We start from the raw sequence: 26,218 nt of genomic DNA on the forward strand, positions 1-26,218 counted from the left end.
TTTAAATGATGATGTGTGGCGACATTTCCTAGATCATCGGCGCGTTAGCCACGTGCCAGTGATTGCTGCCTGAGAATAACAACTCGACGAAAAATCGCCTAATACCCGATTAGGAACGCGTAAAACCACAAATAAGTAAGATGTGGTTTCGTGATCAAATAGAAAAGTGTGTGTGTGTGTGTGTGTGTGTGTGTGTGTGTGTGTGTGTGTGTGTGTGTGTGTGTGTGTGTGTGTGTGTGTGTGTGTGTGTGTGTGTGTGTGTGTGTGTGTGTGTGTGTGTGTGTGTGTGTGTGTGTGTGTGTGTGTTTTACAATTGATGCCCCAAGGCACCGGATTCTACGGTACTTCTCAAGTTTGGAAACCATATAACTCTTTATCCACCAGTAGTAACAGCGTATTAATACCATATTCTGTCCATATTAGTACGGCACAGTTCATCAACTGGATGGGGGACATGTTTATTATGGCGTCATGCTTCAGTTCAACATGAAAAAGTTTGCTCACAACGTTTTTTTTTTTTATTTCGTTGATTACCCTTGTTTGAATGCATCTAGATGTCGAGTGGCTGTGTCTGTTTTTAAATAGCGTGTTATGGCTATTTTCTCAAATACCAATATAAAATATGGACGATTGTTAGTAGAGCTCCGTTATAAGCCCAGACCTGGTACATACAACTTTGAAAGCACGTTTTTTTTTTTGCAAAGGTATTAGTATAACCCACCACCTGTAAGTTATTCACCTGCCAACACCCAAGTTCCGTGCAGAACTGGCACTGAACTCACTGAGGCATATACGGGCTCGTCTCCTGCCAGAAAGCCCATGGTTCCGCAGAGCAGATGGAGGTTGCCGCTGTCACAGTTTTTGATTGATTTCTTTAATGCATTTTGTTTTAATGCATCTGGATGCCGGGTTGATTTATCTGCTTTCAAAGTGAGTGCTTTAGTGTATGTTTTTTGTGCTCCTAGCTAAAACACAGTCTATTGTTGTTGATGCAAACCCTTTCTAAGCCAAGAACTACTGCGCTCGACTCTAAAAGCGCGTTTTTGTGCGATGGTATTAGCAACGCCTCCTCTAGAAAGATGCCTGAGGAATGGCTCGCACTCCCGGCGGAGTTAGCCTGTTTTCAGTTTTGAGCAAGCGCTGCGCGGTGGCGCTCGCAACCGACAGTAGACAGTTATAGTATACCGGACTTACCGGGATACCGGGCGTACCGTGATATCGAAATCAAGGTGCGCATGCGCAGATACGTACATTACCCTTGCCGCATACCGTACGCGCCGTATTTTTCATATTCAAGGTTACCGTGGTGGCGTAGGTGTACGTAGTGTACGTAAACATGGCGGCACTCTCGAACGCTCGCTTCGAATCGATTTAGGCTCAGTTGAAAAATTCACCTTGCTTGCAGCAAACGACTGTTTAAAGTGACTCTGCTTGCCTTCAGTTAGCTTCGATGACCGAGTATTACGGATAAGTTGGCGTAATTTTTGAGATAGCTTCCCATTTCGGACGCATCTAGGCCTAACTACAAGATCGATGTAAACAAATCAGCAACATACTTTTTTTTCGCGTTTGGTGCGTCGTTCATATTTGATTTTATTAGTAGTAAAACAAACTTGTGATAATGCTTTGCGCAGTGGCATAGGCAAATATTCTTGTTTTATTTTCTTTTTCACTGTCATTAACTTATCAACCGTTCGATAGGTGGCGCCACCATCTCAGCTGGGGCAAGTCAACCATGTAAACTATCCCGCTAAACTGTAAGACGCTGTCCACAACAAACGTTTCCTGCATCATAACGCCATTTCCTTAACCTCTGCTGTCACGTTAACCTTAAACCATAACTGTCTACTATCATCACTGCGGCGGGTGGCGCCAGCTAAGTACCACCTGCGGCCCATAGGGGCGCGTCAGTCGAGAATTGTTCGAGACCTGCAACTGTACACCACTATTTCGGAGGCTATGCAAAGTGTTGCGTGTTTGCACTGTTCACCACAGCTGACGCTAGCGACCGACAACATTCTAAAATGAAGGAGGGAAAGAGTGTGGCAGCTGTTTTCCTTCTCATGCGGCAGGCATCTAAATAGAGGAGGCGTTGGTATTAGTATACTCCACCTCCAGTAAGTTGATCACCCAGCCAACACCCAAGTTCCGTGCAGAACTGGCACTGAACTCACGGAGGCATACGGGCACTTCTCCCTGCCAGAAGCCCGTGGGTCCACAGAGCAGATGCGGGTTGCCGCTGAGCTGATAGCCCGGCTCACAGTCGTACTCGGCCACCGTGCCAAAGATGGTCGATGCAGCCGAGAGGTGAACGAGGCCATGTGCAACGGCTGGCGGAGGTCGGCACATGACCGCTGCGCAGCAGTTAGCCATTTAGTTTATTCAACCAGAGTGCGAGGACGTAGCGGGTGGGCATTAGCCTTAAAAGGGTGTTATTTTTTCAGCACTAAAAACACGGGCAACAGAATATAAAAAGTACAGGACGTGGACATCGGCTGGCAGAGGGGGGAGCAAAAGCGACACTTGAACCCTCCACAAGCGACACCAACACTTGCCCTCTACCCCAGTGTACACCCCTCACTTCGCCACTATGCAACACAGGTTCACACCCGCAAGACAAAATTCTTCCGACACTCATGATACCATTTGACACGAAAAGTACAGTTTCCTGTTGTCCATATTTGTAGCACTGATAAAATGAATCTTACACAAGGTGCTTGCAGAAGCCAATACGAATTGGCTGAGCATAACCGTCAGTTTGCGTACACTGAATGTGAATGCCTTTTTCGGTCGTCTCTATATAAGGTGAGTAAATAGACCATGGAGAGTAACTTTTTTTAGCCACTTACTTGACTTCTTTTCTTCAACTATGGGAAATATTCATCGGTGAAAACACGGCGATCTGCTGTGTTTATTGCACTAAATTGAGTTCTTCGCGTCTGGAGAGTGTGCATTAAATACGATTGGATTAATCTTTCAATGCTACGCATCGTACAAGCCAAGACAATGACTACGGTTCTTACGTTCAACGTAGGCCAGAGTTCGCCGTTCCACCTTCTACAGAAGGCACGTCTAGGTGAGCAAAAACAGTGCAGACGTGAATATCACTATAGTGCTGAGCTTGCGTCCATGCTTCCGTGTGAAGGAGTAACAATTTCAAACTAAAAGATCTATAAACAGTTTACTCAGTTTAATGCTAGTGCTTAGCAGCCTGGGTATTTGAAGGCTTGCGGCATCCCTCTAAAGCTGGCCAAAGGCCCTAAACGACGCATTTGGGCTAATTGGTGCATACTCGATCGTACCGAATAGGCTTTTCGTTCGCTCCTTTAAAGTCCCTTGCTCCTTTAGAGCTTTTCTGCTTAAGTTTCACAGCCTAAGAACGAGGCATCGCAACAGAATTCGAACATACGTTCGCATCTGGGCGGTGGTCCATTCCATCGCTGGTCGACGTCGCAGACCAGTAGGCTTCGGCCGATGAGAACGAATCCCTCCCGGCAGCGGTATTCGACAGCGCTCAGGTAGTGCCTGGTGCCGTTGATGAGATCCAGAGACCCATTGGGTATCGGAGCAGGTGGACCGCACTCGAGGTCTGCGTGCGTCCACGACGATATTTCACCTCACTATCATGCTTTACCTTGCACCCAATTACTTCTGGCATCGTTCTACCAGCTGGCTGTGTTACAAAACTAACGGGTCCAAAGCAGTTGCGTTGCTTCTAAGCAAACGTCGCAACAGCGTGCACATACTGCGGCTAGCTGCTGCGGGAACCCACCTCGACAACAGACCCTTGTCAGAACAGTCAGTTCTCGAATGCTGGCACGATCTGTCTTCGCATAGAAAATCAGTTGAGGCGTTATTCAACTTTTTGCCGGTTGTGGCCCTATTGAATAGGCTGTAGCACCACCGCTACTGTTCCTTCTTTCTTTTATTTGTGTGTCTACTTTTCTCCCCGTTTTCCTTCTCAACTTCATTACCCTTTATCCATTTTCCTTAGCGCTGGGTATCAAACCGGATGTTACGATTCTGTTTGATCTTCCTGCTTCTCTCTCAATTCATTCTCTCTCTCTCTCTCTAATTTCTTGCGAAGCTTTGTATCATTGACCTGTCCTGGTTACTCTACTTTGACTTATTTCTTTTTCACACACTTCTAAATGCTTTTCCCTGTCTATTCTTGGCAGGAAAATTTCTAATTTACAAAGATTCTGTTCATTTATTAACATACCGTGCTTCTAGCCAGTGCTGCGAATCATATAAAAATAAGCAATGTTTAATAGTGTGTTCATTGCTTACTGTAGGATTTCTCGAAACTCTTCGTCAGGACATTCATTAAGGGAGTGTCAAGCTTGTCATTGGTAATTAAACTCAAATGAATAGCTTCGTCGGGTACCATACAGTGCTGTCCATTATTTGAACACTTTCAGTGGTCCAACATCGCTGTTTATAACGTCTAGTTAGATCCTACATGTAAACAAAAAAAGAGAACAGCGTGTCAGCATAGCAACTTATCCAACGGCTAAAAAAACGTTATAATTTATTACATTTATTTCACTGTCTAATGAAACCTCTTCTGGTTTGGTTGAAAAATTGACGAGAACATCAATAGACGTAGACCAAATTAAAAATAATCATTGGCGTTTCAGATCCCACACGCTCGCAATAAAGGGCCTTCGTTTCCATGCCTTCATCGTCAACAAGGCTCCTATAAGTAGGCCGAAACGTATCTTAACATTTTTCGCCTTGGTCAGCGTCTATCAATAATTTCGCTAATACGTTTGGCATCTCCTTAAATTAGCTTTCGTTCCCACCAAGGTTAACTGAATGAATGGCTAACGTTTACTTTGATGGCTGCACTTACATCTGCATTTAGGCGCGAACTCGCTGTAGAACCCGTTGGCCAGGCAAGTCCTGATGTTAGGACCAACGAGAAGATGTCCCGGCGAGCAGCGGTACTCCACCACAGAACCCACATTGAAGTCCCTGGCTATCAGTGTCGAGTTGGGGGGACGTGAAGGCTTGCCGCATGTTGTTGGTCCTGCAAAGAACATTCGCGTGACTGTCATGCAACGAATTTACAACAGGAACTGGGCGTGTTTCAACTATTCAACTTCAATTCAACTATTCAATAATTCAGGCCTTTACAGCACAACCACCTCGCCTGTCCGCAATATAGATACAGGTTGACGACATTGCTAGTCCGAGAACAAGTGAGCAAAAACACTCTTCTATTACGCAGTCGTGCCTTCGCGTCTCCTGGCGGTTTTTGAAGTAACGTCTGCGGCGTTCATGTAGCCCGGATATGCGCACAACTAATGGTAGCTACAAACATCTCACAGTTGGCGTGCTGCATGACATGATTTTCCGGCGGAGATTTCTAAACGCCTGACCCCACGTTCGTGCTGCAGCCTGTCGGCTCATGGCTTTTTGACGTGGTCTACCGAAAGCGATATTCTTTATTGTGAAGTAAAAACAGCAAATTCTCAGGGATGCACCATATACATACAGCAGGCAATGCTAGCCCCGCCGCGGTGGTCTAGTGGCTAAGGTACTCGGCTGCTGACCCGCAGGTCGCGGGTTCGTATCCCGGTTGCGGCGGCTGAATTTCTGATGGAGGCGGAAATGTTGTAGGCCTGTGTACTCAGATTTGGGTGCACGTTAAAGAACCCCAGGTGGTCGAAATTTCCGGAGCCCTCCACTACGGCGTCTCTCATAATCATATGGTGGTTTTGGGACGTTAAACTCCACATATCAATCAGTCAAGCAGGCAATGCTAATTATAAAAGAAAATGAGCACGGCAGAGCCAAGTGAAATTTTGAGGGGGAAGGTTATGCAGGAAAAGCGGACTCCACCCCAAGTCGAACCGAGCAAAATAAACACTTGTGCTCTTCTACAATGTTGTTCTCGCCGGTAACATGTTTGGCCGAGTTTATTCTTCACTGACAAATTCTTGCGATGCGCAACTTAATGGGGCTGTCTGGGAGTTCTTGCTTTTCTTGTTTGTTGTGAAAGGAGGAGTTGCCTGTTGATTTAAACATCTCTTCTGGAATGAGCACGGCTATGCGAAAGAGCGCGCCATCTCTCGTTGGGCTACGCAGTAACGCCACGTCAAACACGCTCTGATGCTCTGCGATGGATACGGGGGATACACGCCACATCGCAGAGCGATAGTCACTGGCTCGATTCATCAAGGTTGCTATGCGTTCAAAGTGACCTTGTAGTTGTTATCGCCTTAAATCGAGAGCATTTCAGTTGCCTTGAACGTGCGCTGGAGAAACCGTTTGATGTGGTAACAAAAACAAAAAAAAATTACAGCACTCCTGCAAGTGGTTTAGCCCTTCCCACGTCTAGAAAATTAAAAAAAACAATTTAGAATATAAGATAGAATCACTACGGTGGACAGTGAAAGCAGAAGCTAGTTAAAATTTGTTGAGAAGAGATTGTGAGCGATTTAAAGTACCTACGCACCCAACTTAGGTAGAAGCAGTAAACCATACAGATATCCAAAATTAACATTTCGGGTCGTAACTTCGAAGAATTCTTGGATAATTCAGAGCATGGCCTCTTCTGTGTTTAGAAATAGCGTTTAACGATTCTGAGTACTTAGTACTCAACTATGTATAGCAGAGCTGTCCCTAAATCGAAAGAAACTGAGATATGTTTGCAACAACTATTGCAGGATTTACAGTACGATGTACTGTGCTATGGGAGAGCCACAAACTGTCCCAGTTTGTGTTTAAAAAACGTGGGTAACGATTTTGAGCACAATGTACTCTACTCTGGGAGAACTTAAAGCCATCCCGCGGATCTCGAAGTTGGAAGGGGGTAGAAAAAGTGGGTAACGATTTAGATCACTTGTTAGTCTACTATGAAAGTGCTTAAAGTCGTCCCGCTTGTTTAGAAAAAGTTGTTGACGGTTTCTAGCTCGAGGTACTCTACTATGGGAGAGCCTAAGCCGTCCCGTGGGCCGTTAAGAGGCTGACTTGACAAAAGCTACAGATACACGAAGCCCGCTTACAGGGCAAATTGGAACGAGAAATTTCTGTCGTTACGAAACAACGAATGCCGACACCCGCCCCTGGTCAAACGCAGAAGTACTAACCGCTCTACCAGAGCTTGCAGGTTTTTACAAACACTTCTTCAACACTTTATTAGTAACAATCGCCTAGGTAGTACTGCAATCTGTTTTCACACCGCAAATCACTCTTTTAAACAAATGTAGTCAGAAGTGGTTAAAGTGTTGGTGTAACGCTTCTTTGAAATATTCCTTTCCGAGCCGTTTCATGCCGTTCTGAGGCTCTGTAAGAGCCCGTTGTTTGACGCTAGGTAGTAAGCATTCTAAACCTTCACACACACACACACACACACACACACACACACACACACACACGCACGCACGCACGCACACACACACACACACACACACACACACACACACACACACACACACACCGCATATCCACGGAGTGAATGATGAGTGGGGCGAACCATTCGTCATTCCGTCCGCACGCTTCCGTCCGTCCGTTCGTTATTGCTTCCGTTCGAGCGTCCGTCCAAGCATCCGTGCATGCCTCCGTCTGTACGTGCGTCTGTCTCTACGCCCGTCCACGCGTCTGTCCATCCGTTCGTCTGCTTGTCTGTCTGTCCGCCCGTGCGTCTTTCTATGCATGCATTCGTCCACCCATCCAGTAAACACTCCAAGTACTGCCACCTCGCATCTTTTCATCGTGTATTTATCATATAGAAGAACCACCATCCAGCGGATATTTAAAAAACTAAACGAGAGGTGGCCACCTACTACAACAACTACTACAACTACTTTTACAACTACAACAACAACTACTACTACTACCACTACTACTACTACTACTACTACTACTACTACTACTACTACTACTACATACATTACGGACGCACGACGCACAGCTTAAGGAGCTTCGCCCCTAAAAACTGTAGCATGGCGTGCAAGCATGCGTACAGCTGGTTAATTGTGCATTTTAATATGGAAAACTGGGCGAAATTTTTCTTTTGTTCATACTACTATTACCAAGAATCAATTAGTCAAGTCTTAATGGAGAGATGTTTCCAAAAGCGAGGATGACTAATCGTGAACGCTGAACGTGAACGTGTGTAATATACTCCGAACCTACAATCAGCATACCGCCAATGAAACCCTGTTGCTGAACTTATTGTGCTGAAAATTATTTCTCACCGTTATTCATTAAAACTCCCCATAACACAAGGGGCGTAACGACTCATGTCCGGCACTTCGCACGAGCAAGCGAGACTGCTTTGAATAGAATAAAACTAAAACAGGTCTGCTTCGTTTTCTTCGCTTCGATAAGTAATTCGTGTAATTGCTATATTGTATCGATGAAATCGCGACAAGCTTGAAGTCTGTAATCTGCCACCGAATCGCGAAATTCGCTCTCTTTTTTGCACCCGTATCTTTCGATTTCTTTTTCTGTTAATGTATATTTCTATCCCAGTCTTTATTTCTTTCTATCTCTGTGCTCATTCCACCCACTTGCATATATATATATATATATATATATATATATATATATTATTTATTTATTTATTTATTTATTTATTTTCCATTTCTTCCGTCTGTTTGTACCTCTGTCACAATAGATCTCCCCTTTGTACTCTTTGTCTCGCCCATGAGAATTATCGCATGCCATTCCGGACAATTTCGTGCACGTGTTCTGCAGGCATGTTTTCATTATGCCACGACACGCGGCATAACGGAAAGCTAAAAAAGGACAGACATCCGCTCGTAACACTCCTTCAGTATTAGTACGTGGTGTTTTACGCCCTGAAACCGCGCTGCGATTATGAGGGCTCCGGAAATTTCGACCATGGTGACGTTCCCCCAACTTGCGCTGACCTCGCACAGCCCACACGGGCCCCCAATATTTTGGCTCCATATCGAAATGCGACCGCCAAGGCCGCGATCGAACCTCCGACATTCAAGTGAGCGGCCGACCACGTTATACATACACCGAGGCGGACCAGACTTCCTTTGATGAAGCCCTCGCAGGATGTGTGTTTAACTAGGTTTTACACGACATATGTGGGATATTTTGAGCTTTAGCTCATCGTTCACAGCTTCTGCCTAGTTGTGTTTTATACTGTCTTTCTTGTGAGGTTATGTATTTATAAAGTGAATTTATGTTTAAAAGTTTTACTTTAATATTATGTTTTGTTGCTTTTTCGTATTGTACAACCTGCATCACCCTCTTAGTAACGTGATGTTTAGTCTTTTTATAATGTTATTTATGTGTAGAGTGTTGATGTTATCTTTATTCCTACAGAATGTTTGTTGCTTTTCATGTTGTATATACTACCTGTATCTTTTGCTGTTTGTATCCCCCCCTCCCTACACTAATGTCCAGTGGGGCGCTGTAGGTATCTGAATAAATGAATAAATAACACGCCTTCAGATATCTCCACGAGTGGAAAGATCGTATGTTGTCGTCGGTCACAACGAACCTTGCGCTTTCTTAATAAGCGCGGATTGCTATTTTTATTCTCCCACAAAAACTGCAAAAAATTACTTTTGGCATCCCATGCATTCGAAAAGAAGAAGATGAACATTGCTTATATCTGAGCCACATCGTGGAACCTTTTGCTTGTGTACCCGGTTAATTATCTCTTGATTGATGTTGAAATAGCAATTTTTATGACAATCTTTAATAATAACTTGAACTTGCGGGTATGTGTTTTTGCGGACATGCATATAACCGTGGTGCTGCTTTAGGTTGACGTTTGATCCGATTCTCATAATCCGAAGCATGAAAATTGTTAGCCTAGGGCATAGCGACCCTTGCCGACACGTTAATTGGGGAAGTACGGGGAGCACTCATGGCTAGCGAGGCAGTAAAGGGACTTCACGTGACGTCAAGCGTTCGGAAAAGTTTTTCTGTTTCCACTTTTGTATTCAAAAAACGTTTGAAAATGTCAAAATTAATGTTGAATTGCAATGGCGGAGTCGGAGCAAGATTTTCTGCTCCTTTCAGAGCAAGTGTGTTCCAATGACAGAGTGAGAGCGAGAGTCAAAAGTTCCAATGAGAGAGCCGGAGGGGATTCAGAGCGGGAGTCCCTCCGTGGAGCAGGAAAAACTGCTCCGCCGAAATCGGTGGAGTGGACCGGAACTCGGCGTGGCGCATTCCCTTTAACACGTTTGCCTGCTTGGGGGCACGGCTATGGTGGCTACTATAGCGCGGCGCGAGTAGGCGCGAGTTGTGTTGATAATGGCGGACGGCATGGACGGCTCGGCTACCTCGGCAAAGCGTGCAGCAATGCTTCTGCTACTCGATAGCGACAGCAGACATCGTGGACAATAACTGTTGCACGCTTGGCGTGATATCCATTCCACACAGGTGAATAGCGCCGAACAAGCAAACGAACGATGCGGCGATGCTGGTAAACCACGTGGGAAACAGGCAGCAGAAAAGACCACGCGCAAGGTATCCTGGGTAACGCGGCAGCTTCCGCCTTGTTCCAGCAGGGCTGGTTGTGTTCCGATGGTGGATTTGGAGGATTTGCTCTACGCCAGAGTCGAGTGCTCGCTCGCGAAGTCGGTCGGCTGCACCGACTCCGCCATTGGAATTCAACATAAGCTGGTGAACAACAGTTGCGCACAGTCCTATGCAGGCAGAAGCTTGATAAAAAGCTTGTGAGGAGGGCCAACGGCATCACTACTGCTTCTCAGAGTTGCTGGAGGGGGGAAACTCGAACATTAATGGTTTCTCAGAAGCGAGAACTTTGCTAACAAAACATCCACGTGCTTCTGGAATCAACCGCGGCAGATTGAGGGGCATTTCGTAGCGCTGTCAAAAAAAATCTGCCTCGGGAAAAATTGGCTGTCAGTCCCTTCGATAGCACAACTCTCAAAGTTGTCCGCCAGCATTACTGCCACTTTCGTGAACACTTCAAGGCAAACGCGTTTCGTGACTAACGGCATATCGGAATGGCATAAAACAGACTCTCATTAGTGTACAATTGCATTCCGGTGCAACCAACCATAATTTTTAACAGTTAAGCGCAGCTGCTTAGGAAATCATTTCTTGTTCATCCCGCACCAAAAGCCGTCATAATCATAAAGGGGCATGAACCATAGAAATCGGGCGAATCCCACCACACGGTACTTTCACTAAAAAGAAAGAAGGCCACAGTTAAGCTAACGAATGGCTGCGAAGCGACGGCGGCGAGTCGGCGAGTACGTACAATGAGATAATACCAAGGGGAGAGGCAATGGCGTCAAGACCCCGCAGCGATGGAAGGCGGCATGCCAAAAGCGACGTGCCCGCCTCGTCTCTGTGATTGTCTGTAGCTTAACTTGAACTTCTCGGCGCCAATAATCAACGTAGAAACAACCTACAATCATCTAGCTAAAACCTAGCAACAACCTGTAAGCAGCCTATAGAACCTGCATCCCCTAAACAAGCCTGAAAGAAACCAGGTTAGTCTTCAAACTCGACCAATTTCACTGTTTCCAGCCTTGAGCGGCTTAGTGCAGATTTTGCCTTTACTTCTTTTTCGTATTTCGGTTCAATTGATGTCTCGCCTTGCTCGAACACACCGGCATGGTGTCACAAAAAAAAGTTCCTTCTGCCGAGCTCGTTAAATCTATCGGGCTTTACATCAGGCCAGATGATGTTCTCCCGCAAGAAACCAAATAATGGGAGTCAACTACGTCAAGTCAGGGAGAAAAAAAATTCCGCCATATCCACGAAGTGAATGATGATGAGTGGGCGAAGCTCCGGAGGTAAACCTGGTAAACCATGAATCCTCTGTACATTTTGCCCACTCGATTTTATTACATCGCTCCCCCTAGCGTACGTCGCCGCACTAAATCGAACGATTGCCTTCAATCAATGACACGCGCCATGTGTGACATCATTCCTATTTTATAAGATCTCGCGTCTTTCATCAACTACAAGTACCGCTTTCTAGTTTATAACATCTTGCATCTTTTCATCATCAGCTACAAGTACCACCATCTAGTAAACACTACAAGAACTAAACGAGAGGTGGCTACATACAAGAGACGGTACCGCCATCTAGTGAACACTGCAAGAACTAAACTAGAGGTGGCTACATACAGGCTACAGGGGACGCACAGCCCACGCCCTAAGGAGCTTCGCCCCTAAAAAATCTTGTGAAAAAGAGAATGCAGTCAATGCAACAACAAATGATTACTCACTGTGTTGGCAAATAAAGTTGAGTGGGTGGTCGCAGTTGGTGTCTGACCACAGCCATCCGCGGTTGCCGTCAAAGCGAGAGCAGTTGTTCTCCGGGGCTGAGCTGGTGGGAGAGTTCCAGAAGGAGATGGTCACCTCGCGACCGTTGATCCAGCGCCAGTTGGTCGGGTCACGCGGGTCTCTGCAATGATAGCCAGGAAGAAAAGGGTTCATGCAAAGCAGAGTTCAGTATACGTAGTATATCTAGCCACGCCCGTTTAGAAAAAAGAACGGTCAGGAAATCTCCGAGCAAAGTAGGGTAATGTTCTCAAACGACACGTTTGCTTTCTTATTTGTATGACCGGGGAGAACGTCTTGTGTAGGGGTGATCGGAACTGTGACACTATTAAAAAGACCAACAACTGCCCAGAATATGCAATTAATTGACTGCACGAATGGAAAGATTGTCCCTCATAGTTGCTCAAATCAACCGTGTTTTCGGGAAAAGTGTAGTCGCCCCTCCGTGGTGGTCTAGTGACTAAGGTACTCGGCTGTTGACCCACAGGTCGCGGGATTGAATCTCAGCTGCGGCGGTTGCATTTCCGATGGAGGCGGAAATGTTGTAGACCCGTGTGCTCAGATTTGGGTGCACGTTAAAGAATCCCAGGTGGTTGAAATTTTCGGAGCCCTCCACTACGGCGTCTCTCGTGATTATATGGTAGTTTTTGGCCGTTAAACCCCACATATCATCATTATCAAAAGGGTAGTTGTACTTATTGTTCATTGAAAATCGCTAAAACAGCCTGTGGCGCCACGTGGTTGCAGAAACTTCAATTATACGATGTGCCCTGTCCTCTTGTGACCGTGAACATGTGCGCGCGGGCAACAATTTTTCTGCTAGTATTGAAATATTGTGTGCTTTCCTACAGAAAGTATTATATAGTATTACTCTATAAAAATGCGTTCATAGTACACATTGTAGTTACGCGCCCTTCGCATGACGCAATGATCCCATGCTCCTCAGCGCGTCTTGAGAAAATTTTCTGCATGCTCATATTCCGTACACGCAGTTTTGGGGCCGCTGAAATTTCAGAGCGACGTGGTTTTTCCAACAATATGTATCAGAAATAACGTGTACTAGCTGCTACTCGGCATCGCCACGCTTATGCGCAGTGACTGTGAGAAACGAAGAAGGAGATTTCGGCCCGATCGTCTGGCTAAAACGAAAGTGAACGGAACAACTGAACGAGCCAGCTCCCGCAACCCGTGCTCGTGACCACCAACCCTTCTTTCTCCTTTATTTGCAACACACTCCCGCTGCCTGCAAACTCGCGGCAATGTTCGGGTGCAAAACGGCAGGAGTTGAGGCGGACATTTGCGAACAAGAGGCGAACGAGTGGAAGAAGATGTGAAACTAGCGAAGGGGGGTGTTTCACGGAGACAATAGAGTGCTTTGCCAAAAATGATGACGCTTGGAGAAACGGTGGCTTGTCTTGCGAAGAGGTCGATCACGCTCGCTGTAGTTTACGGATGAAATCGTGGTCACTTTCTGTGCCATCTCCAGGTCATATCGGGCACTTTTGCGCTTCTTGCATCACTTATAGTAGGATGAGTCGATGTTGGCCTGAGTTGACATCCGTAAGTTTCCCACTGTACGTCTCTGTAAATCGTGTTTCATACTTATTTCGTGAGTCCGGCTGAAAGCTAACGTCACCGATGCCTCAAGTCTATCTGCGAGAGATCTATTAGGATCCTGCTACTGACCGGTGCTGGCTTACTCTTTGAGGCAGCGATTCTTTATTTTCTGGTCTATTAAATTCTCAATATTCATGCCCCTTGAATGTGAGAACCCACGGCCACCAGCTTGTGTGTGTTCATCTCGGTCTACAGGTGTGCTCACCACTCGCAGTCAGACACTCAACCATACACGTGATTTTACCGGTGCCCTGCATCTACCTTGCCTACAGTTGCTCTCTGAAACAGCTCACGTGGGTCACTGATATAAAATGACCCCTACACACAGACGTCATGGAAATGCATGATTGTGTTTCGCGAAAATTTCGAAACAGTTTTGTTTTCATGACGTGTACATCATGCACTGAGCAAGACATGACAAACTCGGAGAGGACAACAAACTGACATGGAGGAACACACATGTGTGATGTGCTGCACAAAGGCCTAGAATAATGTAAGTGCGAAAAAAAGCTTGATTCGTGGTTCTAATCACCTCTGTTTTAGGCCATCGGCCATTGTAGGTTTGCAAAAAAAAAACGAAATCAACTCGGACTCACTAAAAAATATAACTGTTTTTTGCTTGGGGCTTATTTTTATTCTGTCTTACTAAAGGTATGTCGAACTTTTACTCAGCTGGGCTAACTAGGACTCACATTTAGATACGGAGTCCTCGTTATTCCACAAGCCCAGATGGTTCCAGGAGCTGGTACAGGTAGATCCCAGTCCGAGTTTGTCCATTGTATACGGTCAAGAAAATGGACACTCACCTGGTGGCGCCCATCCAGTACTGTCCGGAGTCGCCGTCATGCCTGTGACGTCGGTAGAGCTCCCAGCTCAGGAAGCCCTGCAGTGCGGGGCTCGTCTCGTCCACTAGTGAGCCCCCTCGTTGCTCGCAGAAACGCCGCGCTGTCTCGAATGGCGCCGGTTGGTTGTTGTAGAAGGCGTAGCACTTGCCGTGGTACGTGGCCGCCGAACCAAGAGGCTGATCGCGGAAGGACGGACACCGTTCCACGGGTAGCGCCTGGTCCGTATAGACGAACACCTCGCATAGTGACAGGGGGGCCGGACCTGTCGAGCGAGTCCGTGGTTGTAGGGGTGAATCTGTAACGCAAAGCTAAGCTAAGCTAGGCTAGAGTTGCTGCTTAACATTCTCATCAACCATCAGAAGTGTGTATGTCTTTGCAAAGGGAAGCAACGCCTTCGACGAATTATGCAAAGCCTACGTGTTAATCAAACAGCAACCGCATAGGGCATCTTGAGCAATCTCCGTCAAGAGCGTTAAGATGGTTTTATAGCTTTGGTCATATCACAATATGTCACTACGGCAAGAGGCACTTTTTGCCTCAGGCATCTAGCTGGAGCGTGATGTAGTGCCAGCAGTGTCATGAATGTAAGAGGACTGGCCCAACAACTTGCATTGCTAGTCATTATGTTTTCTCACTCGCAGTAGCAAAGGTGCTGATTTGTATTATCCTTCTTCCATTCAAGTGAACTTTTCAGTAGCTTGGCTCGCTAATACTCATGTCGATGCGACCAGCGCTACTTTCTGGAAGCGAAGCCGCCCACCAGCTCACCTTCGAGATCCATAGTCAAGAAAAGTGCAATATTCAACACAGACAAGCAAGGACACACAATGCATGCTCTGCAAACTAATTTGTTTCCAACAAAGCCGTTGACAGTCAATGTTAATCCTGTGTCCTTGTTTGTCCGTGTTTTATTCAGCGCTGTTTTTTTTTTTTTTGCAAAGCATACGTAACAAATAGGTCGCATTCAGAGCTGTTACGTTACCTTCGAGATGTATGCTGACGAAAGCGCCTGGCATGGGTGCTGCGCAGGGCAGGAACAGGGGTCTTCCTTCTTCGAGTGGTCCGGCAAATCGGTTGCACACCGGATTGGCGCCAAGGTCGGGTCGGTTGTTCCCTACCCGCACCACGACGGTGTTCGCGACGACGGAACCATCGGGATCCACTTGGGACGATCGGCCCCAGTCGATGCGCACCAGTTGCACGACGTACGGCTCGAGTAGGTTCACGTACCACCTAGTTTAACAAAAATAGTTTGCTGAGCGACGAGAAATAAAAAGCTGCGAGAAGCACGCGACATAAGAGATCAAGGAAATAAGGCAACAGAAAAGCAGAAGCCACGAAGTCAACCAGAAACACTTCTGGTCGACTACCCTTCTTTAGCGATTGGGGAAGGGAATCGAACGATGAGAAAGGGATAACACATTGAAACAACACGAGTGCGAGCCAAAACGGAAGCTTGAAGGAATGAGAAATTGTTATACAAGAAATGTACAGGAAACTACAGGACATGTGAGAACCAGCTGGAAGGCTGAAAACAAATGCAGGTGGAGGAGGCTTAACCAGAAGATATTCCGATCGGCTGCCCTACACCGGAAGATTGAAGAAGGTGAATAAAAGTATGAGTAAGATATGAAAATTTTAAACAACACATGAGTTCAGGAGACAATTGAAGCGTGAAAAAAGGATACGAGAAGGCAGAGAGCAGAGTGGTTAAAGGGGCCCTGCGACGCTTTTTCGTGTGCAGTCAGCAGCGCTGAAGTTCGAGTAGGGGCGAATACTGAGATGAACACAAAATGTATTTTCCAAAATCGGTATACGTTAATGGAAGCGAAATAGCCTCCAAACTTCAGAATCCCAGCAGGCGACGAGAACAAACGTCCCATTTCGCTTGTCCTTGTATCTTCTTGTCGTCCGTGTTTACTACCGCGCAGTTACATACGTCCCATTTCGCTTTCACTCTGCCACTGACGTCAAAGACCGATTCCAGCCACCGCAGAGACGCACCGGACGGCTCGCCTCATGGTAGCTAGAGATACTGTGTATGCTACCTTTATGTAGAGAGCACATACAGTAACTCTAGTGGTAGCCGTTGTGCAGCGCTCCTAGCGTCGTTTTGCAATTGTTTTGACATCTTAATTAGGAACAGGAACTCTGTATATTAGGAAGTATGAAAAGTGCAATTATAATTTTTAGCGAACAATATATAGTGTGGCCTACCTGGGACCATGTGAATATTATGGGCAACTTGTCGCATTCAGCCAATGAAAACGCACGCCCAAGTCCTCACTTCCACGAGGCGAAGACTCATGGCATCTTCGGGAAAGCGCACCGGTGCGCACCAAACGTCTTAGGTAACCAGGGCGCACCCTGTCGGGGCACTTTTTTGTTGTTGTTGTTGCTCTGAGGTGCTCCGTAAAAATCGGCGGGGCGAAACTGTGCAATCCCAGCATTCGTTGCGTGCCGCGCGAGCAGCAGATGATCAGCAGATGATCAGCAGACGATGCGCAATGACTGGTATTCCATTTGCCCCTCCACAGAACCGGGGCGTTCTGCCCCTTTTTGGTTTTGGTGAAATTCTAGACTGTTGCGCGACTGCTTCGGGGTACAATTACCGAAGATGGTATCAGTTCTTATCACTAAAATAGCCACTGAGTGTCACTTTATTCCGGGACAGTGTGGTTTCTTCGTACAAGTAATATAATAGCAACATTGTTTTTGGCATGACCACTTGCACAACGATATTGGTGCACGATGAAAACAAGAGGCCTAATATGTGTCACAGGGCCGCTTTAAAGGAACACTAAAGCCAACTATTAAGTCGACCTTTATTGTTGAAATGGCGGTCCAGGAACCTCGTAGCGTTACTCTCGTGCCAAGGAAGGGCCTATTTTGAAATATCACATTTTAGTGCTCCGATCGGGTTAGCGCACTTCAAATCAGCCGCCTCAAGAAGCGGACCGACCGGACCGTCTCCCGTCACTCGCCCTGACAACGTTGCCCGGCTTCACTGCACTAGTAGCAGCAGAGCAAAAGCAGTGGAAGCCACAGCAGCAACAAAGACCATTGATCAATTTTTCGCCATTGACTTCGAGATTGCAGATGCTTTTGTTTCAACGGCACCCCACTAGATGGTGCCACCTGTCCCGTATTACTACGCGAAAAATGAATATTTGAACCACTCGTGCCATTCCCCATAGTAATGTCCGGCAGTTATTTTTTCTATGAATCAAACAAAAGCGAACAAGTAGCACTTCATTCCGTCTCTTGATGCACGGAAGGTGATTTATTTAGTGCAGTTAGATTGAATACTAGCGATTAATTGTAGTACGCCCGTCTTAAGCCTACGGGATCATTTCAGAAATGTCCTAGTGCTGTGCTAGTGTTCTTGTGCATTTACCTTCATTTTTCGGGAAGTAGGGCATTGTTCTTGATAACATTGTCGTTTTAGAAAATGGTATACATTGAACTATCACTCTGGCGTAATTTGTTATTTGACTTTAGTGTCCATCTAAACAGTAAAGCTGCCCCTTGGCTACTGTACAGTGGGATATTGGGGAAGGGGAATAGAAAGACGAGAGAGAGAGAGATAAGAGGTGCGAACGGCACGGAAATTCAGGGCAAGTGAAACTTTACGGAATGAGAAATCTGTGTTCAAGATACGTCGCTGCAGCAAACACGTTTCCACACGCACGCGTACCCTCCAAAAGGCTGAGCTGTCGAAGACAAGTCTTGCCGATAGGTTCACTGGAGAGGCGTACTCTGTTCAACGATTCCTCTATCCTAATAGAATGAAGCTTAAGTGTAGAGGGAGACTAGGGAGAACTAGTATACGATTTATGAGTCTCTACCATGTCAATTTACTCAACGTGAACAGTGCTGGAGTAATATACAGCATGCGTTCTACCTTTTTTTAAGTGTACGAAAGAACATTGCACATAGTAAAGTGAAAATTAAGGTCAAAATAGAGGATTTCACAAATATCGCTGTATGAAAATCCTCAACCTACCATGGTGACAGTTCCGGTTCGGTCAGCGAGCAAGTGTCAGGTGTAAAGAAGGCGCTGGTGCTGCCATCAACGGCCTTCTGAGGCACTCCGCCGGCCACCGTTGAAGACTGCAAAGGGGCCTTGCCGGCGGCAACGTTTATCACTGCACAGAGAGCATGCGCCATGGTATAAGAAACGAAGATCGTGGGCATCTAAGGCTGTTTTTGAAAACGAACACTTGCTAAAGCTTCAGATAAAACAGAGAACTGTTCGCACGCATGAGCATCCGAAACGGCAATCAACAAACGCCCGTCGCAAAACGTCCTGCTTTCATCGCAGCGAGGTGCCTGGAATGAACCAGTGACGCGCACGGCAATGTTACCGGAAAACGTTTCTGGTGGCATGCATACTAAAATGGGAAACCAAAAGTTACCTTAACTCAACTCTCGAAGGTATAGCGTATCTATATAGTCACTTTGAATATCCACGCAATTTCCACACTAGCTACATTATTTACTTTTAATTGCACTATAACCTATGGATTTTCCCGAAAGGCAATAGTTAGGCTGTCGCACTGGCCCCTGTCCTCTTCAATTATATTGATGAGTGGCTGAACTTGAGGGGTGTGAGTTCGAGTATCGGCCTAGCCAACCGCCTTTTCATGCAAAGTGAATGAGCGCCATGTACTTTGATTTTGGCACACGTTCACGCATTAAAGTTGGTTAAAAAACATTCAAATCAACCTGCACAATGGCGTGCCACGTGACCGTAATACTATACCGGTGTTGCTCTCCGTTCATCATCATCATCAGCCTGACTACGTCCACTGCAGGACGAAGGCCTCTCCCATGTTCCGCCAGTTAACCCGGTCCTGTGCTTGCTGCTTCCAATTTATACCTGCAAACTTCTTAATCTCATCTGCCCACCTAACCTTCTGTCTCCCCCTAACCCGCTTCCCTTCTCTGGGAATCCAGTCAGTTACCCTTAATGACCAGCGGTTATCCTGTCTACGCGCTACATGCCCTGCCCATGTCCAATTCTTCTTCTTGATTTCAGCTATGATATCCTTAACCCCCGTTTGTTCCCTAATCCACTCTGCTCTCTTCTTGTCTCTTAAGGTTACACCTACCATTTTTCTTTCCATTGCTCGCTGCGTCCTCCTCAATTTAAGCTGAACCCTTTTTGTAAGTCTCCAGGTTTCTGCTCCGTAGCTAAGTACCGGCAAGATACAGCTGTTATATACCTTCCTCTTGAGGGATAGTGGCAATCTACCTGTCATACTTTGAGAGTGCTTGCCGAATGTGCTCCACCCCATTCTTATTCTTCTAATTACTTCAATCTCGTGGTTCCGCTCTGCGGTTATTACCTGCCCTAAGTAGACATAGTCTACTTAGGGCAGGTATACGCGCGTACAATACTGCGAAGGAGCTTTATCGCTGCAAACGAAAAGCGAGATAGATAGATAGATAGATAGATAGATAGATAGATAGATAGATAGATAGATAGATAGATAGATAGATAGATAGATAGATAGATAGATAGATAGATAGATAGATAGATAGATAGATAGATAGATAGATAGATAGATAGATAGATAGATAGATAGATAGATAGATAGATAGATAGATAGATAGATAGATAGATAGATAGAAGTTGATAACAATTTTAGAAAGGCAAAAATTAAGACAAAAAAAGAAAAAAAGAGGGAGGAAGCAAAGAAAGCGTTGCTCTTGCGTGGTGTGAAATTCCAAGTCCATGGATTCTTTAATTACGCGGAAGCTAATTTAAGTGTCGGTCGTCGTCGGTGTATACCATCCATCATTGCTATCAAGACGCGGAAGTGAAAAATACCAGCGTAATCATGGAAGCCACCTGGACGTAAATGACCGATTCCTCTGTACGCGACGGGAGTATACGAAAGCGCGCGGGATCAGCGCTGAAGCTCTCTTCCCCGCACGAAAAGGACACGGAGGCCTTTATATGCCACTAGGCCGCCTATTTGTAGTTTTTCTTCTTTTTCAACGTGCGAATTGCGATAAGGATGCATTAGCGTCGTAAAGAGGCCACTTATTATATTGGGGTTGTTTGACCGGATCCACTCAACTTCGCCTCGCGGGAAGTGGAATCCTTGATATTTGACTATGTGAAGTGTTGCATAAATGTGGACAGTAGGTCAAGTATAAACGCCTCCCCACATATATTGATATTTATTTATATATTTGAAAGTGTCATGCAGGCCCTATGAGGGGGGAGGGGTCAATACAGAAAATATACGTATATGTACAGTACAATACACTATTAAAGGGAACACTAGAAGGAGCACCGATCATATTGTCGGGCCATCTGACGTCAAGTGGAGAAGAAAACATTGTTTATGCATGGCTCTAGACTGTCAAAAGAAATTATAACTGCCAATCACCGGTAGTATTATAAAATTCTAAGCCACTATCACTGTCACAAACACTCCTACTTCATTCTTTTACGCCTTTTTTTTTCCTCTTCCCTAGTACTGAGTGATAAACCGGGGTTTTCACTTAGTTAACCTCCCCGCCTGTCCTTTATTTTGCTGTCTCTCTGTGTCAAATTGAAACATGCAGTGCACGCAAGTGCCTTGTTAAACAGTGCATTATACGAAATCGAAAAACAGTACACTATATATGCTGATTGGCAGATTTACGCTCGAGTCCAGCTTGTTCGGTATATTTTGACACTTAAAAAACTCACTTGGTTCGTTTCTAGATTCGCTCAAGGCGGCTGTATAGAGCGAAAACCCTCTCCTTTTTGTTTCTGAGACGACGTATTCGTCCTTCAGTACTCCTTTCTCCAAACGTCTTCTGCCCCTAACGCGGTATTGTACAGGCTTCAAGACGGTCTCCGCAACTGGCCTACTTTCGACATTTCTTTTTGGCCCACCCATGCATTTGGAACAATTTCTGGCCAATCTGGTTGCACAGCCTTCTTGATTGGCCCACCTTTGTTCAATTAGCGATTCGATATCAAGACAAAATCATGGGACGTCACGGTATTTGAATTCATGCTAGTCATGCACGGGCCAGCGTATTGGACTCCAGTATTGATGAATAAATAAATAAAATAAAATTGTGCCCCAACTTTTGGCGCAGTGTGACGCAATAACGAATTGCATGGCGACGTCATCACATGATGATGATTTGTTGCATCGCTCACGCCAACGCTCACTTTGCGTGTTTGATGATGCATCTGAAGCTTTTGCCTCACAAGGCCAGCAGAGAATAATGCGACATAGTATACATTTCTTTCACAAGCACCATAATAATATTCCGGGATCAAAAGGCACCCCCCGCCCCCCCCCCCTTAAAAAAAGGAGGGCAGATAATAAGCAGCAGCAGGAGGAGCATTCCGGTATAGACCAGTGCCAACACACTAACATGAAATTCGTATCTAAGGGAACGTTCATGAACTGGGTTCGATTACCAGAGCCGCAATACACACATGATCGTAGGTAGAGTAAAAAGCCAGTTATGAAGGCCACTATATGTTGTGGCTACTCATTTCTCCAAAAGGTATAACGTCCCCTCACTGCAACTTCTTTCCCTTCTATACCTCCTCTTTCCAATGACCCTTAAACGTGATCCCATGTAGGCCGCATCGATAAGTGCATTTCCAAACTTCAAACCACTTAATATCATGCTTGTCCTTAGGCAGTAAAACTTGTAAGAGCGCCGTTACAACGCCCAGATTGCGGTTCCTGGAAAGCTGTATTGTGATTTTTAAAATTATCGCTCTTCCTCTGAGCGTTAGCTTGATGTCCCCTTATCTGTAACAACCCAACGTAAAGTTGTTCACTCTAGCATTCTTCTTTTCATCATTGTCTTCAAAGATCGATTCCCCGGCCATGATGGTCTGTGGTTGCGAAAGCGTAATTCACGTTGCCCTGGGCTGTAGTCATGACCTGCACTAGTTTTACTTTTTCTTCTCTCCCTCCTTCTCCTCTCTTTCTTTTTTTTTCTCCCTCTTTTCTAGGCGACAGTGACCATGACCGCTAGCGGGCTCGCCCTGTTTCGTCTCGAAGTCAAAAGAAATAATTTCTTTTCTCTGCGAACGTTCAGGGGAAAACGATGTGAGCGCCGCTAGTGGCAGGAAACATCGCGGCGAGGTCGCAGCGGACCTCCTCCGTAATTGGCATTTGCGTTTCACTTGTATTTGTTTCGCGTACATGCTGCGTAGAGGTCATCGTCGAGGCAACCGAGGGGAACCTCGCGAGAAATATTTGCGGCTTGTTCCGCTGATGTTTTCGTTTCATTCGCCGCGGGGTGGCGTTCCAGTAGCGCGGTTTCGAGGGTCATCGGTGTTCTTTAGCTGTTTGGTTTTGCGCACCTATAGTTGTACTGCTTTCTAAAATTAGAATGCTTCTAATGACATCATTGTACTTTAATGTGATGTGCGTTTATTAATAAATGAAAACTATAATATAGTTAACAATGATGTACAGCGTACTAATGAGTGATCGGCAACTTTTTCTAATACGTGCAGTATTTACAGCCGATCGCATGTGTCCACCGCCATTACGCAACGGACACTGAAAGCTTAGCGTTATTTGAAGCTATGTAATTTAATCAAGATGTTTTTATCCGTTCTGCAAACTTATATAAGACGTTTGTTTACATCTATGCGTCCGAAACTTTGGGAACCGTAACAGCACGAGCTTTCCTAACTCTGAAATCGCTGAAGTAACTTGCGCGCCGACGGTAAAAGGTTGTGATGAATAAGTAACACCGTTTTATCGGACACAATTTCATTGAACATTATTGTGTGAAAAGCGCGTTCAAGGTAGCCATCGAAAGTCATCTCTTTGAAAACATGAATAACGCTCATCTGTCTCTTGTGTGTTTCGTGCGCGCTAAAAAAGTTATAATACAAGTTTTTAGTTTCCTAACTCGACCATAAATAAATATCATCTCACTAAATACGCACAGTTTGCATTTGCGGATAGCATATAGCGGCCGACCACGCGATGTATTTAATATACATAACACATTGCTAAGCACTGTAAGCCGTAGAAGAAACGATCACCTGTTTTTGATTAGGAATAAAATGAGAACTCGCTGAACATTTGCTAACTCCAACTTTGTTTTTTCAAATACATGCAAAGGGCGGGAATTCTCCCATGAGATAACTATGATGGTGAGCAGAAAGTTTTTTTTCCTCTTGAAAAACTAGAAAAGGAAAGCAATTCTAATGAGTTCATAGCAGAAATTAGAATCCTGACTTAGACGTTCTACCCCCATTCGCGCACAATCAATTTGCCATGAAAAGGTGAATCCTGAAGTTTACAAAGTAGCAATGCTAAAAGCCTAAGTTGTTAGAGGATATAAAGCAGATAAATATGGTAAATAATTTTACAATTAACATGACCTCTGCAAGAAGCACCAAAAAAACAATAGTAAAGTGACTATCTGGGAACGATTTCAATGAGCTGCTATTGACTGTAATACCGCAAATTATTCAGTTTTACGGAGATTCACTTATACCCCTGTCACACGGCAAATCTAATATCATTTACAACGAGTGACATCAAGGGGATCTGATGCCATTATGCGTGCGGACTGTCATACGACGAAAACAAATGTCATTCCGAAATTACGACCATGATCTTAGCACTGCTGAGCCATGGCTTAAAGAAATGAAAGTGCATTAAAACTCGTATGTAGCATGCATGTATCCACAAAAATAATTACTATGGGTGAAAAGGTGCTCCTAGAATATAAGCGCGTTCGCTTTACACAACTTGCCATAGCTGCACGGCACAAACACTAAAATGACCGAAGATATGACAGGGCGTGAGTACACTGTACTGAAGCGGGGAGCACGATTAACTTTCGCGTTAGTACATTGCCCGCATTTTTGCATTTGAAGTACTGTAATAAAAGGGTTGTTTTATTTATTGTGACATGAATTTAAATATGCTCAAGCTTGAATGAGGTCACCTGTGACATTGCAGGGACTCACAATGAGGCAATAGAGATTCAGTCAGCCTGAGCTGTAACAATGCTTATGCGCAATGCAAATATGACAAGAAACAAGAAAGGACAGTCCGCACAAGGCCCGCGATTGCACACAGCACGCAATATCAAGGTTGCGCTCCATTGGAACAAATCTTACTTTTCGCGAAACCACACGCTCGAACGCTAGCCACAATGTCCAAAATATTATTCTATCCAGGTGTGCTGTATACATTAGGCCCACTTGCTGTATACTTCGTGCAGATGGCACTGCAGACGTGTGCTGCGGCGTTAAGCGCTCTATAACGGCTTCGGAGGGAGGAGAATGAAGGTAGAGCATAGTTAATATGATAAAAGAGAAGCAAGCAAACGAAGAAAACGACGCAGGAAGCGATTTGACAGCCGGGAAAGAAGACAAGAACTCCGTCGACGTGCTTCGCGTGAGAATCACGGTTACATGGATTCCCCTCACCCTCTTCACCTTCTTCTCTTCACCGCGCTGCCCAGCTTACAGATGGAACACCGAGATTGCCACGGTGTCAAGGCCAGTGCAGATAGTGCGCTCGGACTACGGCAGACACGTCTGACGCGGTGTGTGTACACCGGCCACTGCTTTACTTTATTTTTTTTTAGTAATCTCTCACCGCAACGCGAACCGGAAAAAGACTTCCAGGTCGTCGGTCTCTAGTGGCCGCCATAGCTGCTCTTTCACTTTGTGATAAAAGCTTTAAACATTTTGGAACTCGTTTCTGTGTATAGCTGCCGGTTATTAAGAGAGGGCCCTTAGCGGATGTTTGGAGCTGAGCTTTCAAAATATATATATGTGTAAGTCCTCGAATTGGATTCGGCAGAACGGTGGTGGTGGACTGGGTGAGCCGGACACGAATGCGGTCACTGGGACGCAAGGTATGCTCGTGGATGATCCTGAGGTGCTATAGCTCATGTTGACATAAGCAGAATTGTCGACCTCAGCTGCGACATGAGAGAAATATTTAACTAAGTATATCTGGGTAGTTGCCAGGCGGGCTGCATAGGAACAACCCGAGTTATGTGCTGTTAGTCAGTGTAAGCATATCTTTGAAGCGGCCTTGACGCGATCATCCGAGAAATAGCAGATTGCAGTGAAATGTAGCCTTCTCAACAGACGGCTGAACGCCACTATAATACTTTCCGGGATTCGCTGAATACGTGCAAGCAGCTCAGCAAGCAGCTCGCTACAGCCCGATTCGCCAGTGCGATAGTGTTCCCAGACTATCACACAGCTCCAGTGTTTATAAAGACGTGCAATTGCTAATTAAATACTGGGCCAAACGCTCTAAAACTTCGCCAGCAGCTTGAAAATACAAGTCACACTCAAACCGCGAAACCAATGATCGAATTTGTGTCTTAGAAGGGTGGCGGATCAGGCTAATTGGTATGGTTAACCACCCTGCTTTTCCTCTTCTTGTTTTCTCTTTCTATCATGGTCAGAAACGTAATAGTGCGCCAGCAAACACGAGGAACCAGAAAAAAAAAAGGGGGGGGGGGGG

The 26,218-nt window shown here is 45.5% G+C and overlaps 1 protein-coding gene across 4 annotated transcripts in view; it reads right to left on the minus strand.

Annotated features, from left to right (window-relative positions):
• LOC119164801 (sushi, von Willebrand factor type A, EGF and pentraxin domain-containing protein 1) overlaps positions 1-26,218 on the minus strand; it is a 91,202-nt gene that overhangs the window by 12,112 nt on the left and 52,872 nt on the right. For 2 of the 4 annotated variants that reach the window (XM_075873717.1, XM_075873720.1), the window contains exons 3-9: positions 18,730-18,871; positions 15,706-15,956; positions 14,685-15,018; positions 12,207-12,385; positions 4,856-5,032; positions 3,410-3,589; positions 2,175-2,354 (exon numbers count right to left, since the gene is read on the minus strand). In XM_075873717.1, the coding sequence (XP_075729832.1) occupies positions 2,175-2,354; positions 3,410-3,589; positions 4,856-5,032; positions 12,207-12,385; positions 14,685-15,018; positions 15,706-15,956; positions 18,730-18,871 (1,443 nt within the window). The remainder of the gene's footprint in view (positions 1-2,174; positions 2,355-3,409; positions 3,590-4,855; positions 5,033-12,206; positions 12,386-14,684; positions 15,019-15,705; positions 15,957-18,729; positions 18,872-26,218) is intronic. The other 2 variants (XM_075873718.1, XM_075873719.1) reach the window with 2 other exon arrangements.

The sequence above is a fragment of the Rhipicephalus microplus genome, chromosome 9, assembly GCF_043290135.1.
Source record: "Rhipicephalus microplus isolate Deutch F79 chromosome 9, USDA_Rmic, whole genome shotgun sequence".
In the NCBI taxonomy this organism is placed as follows: Eukaryota; Metazoa; Arthropoda; class Arachnida; order Ixodida; family Ixodidae; genus Rhipicephalus; species Rhipicephalus microplus.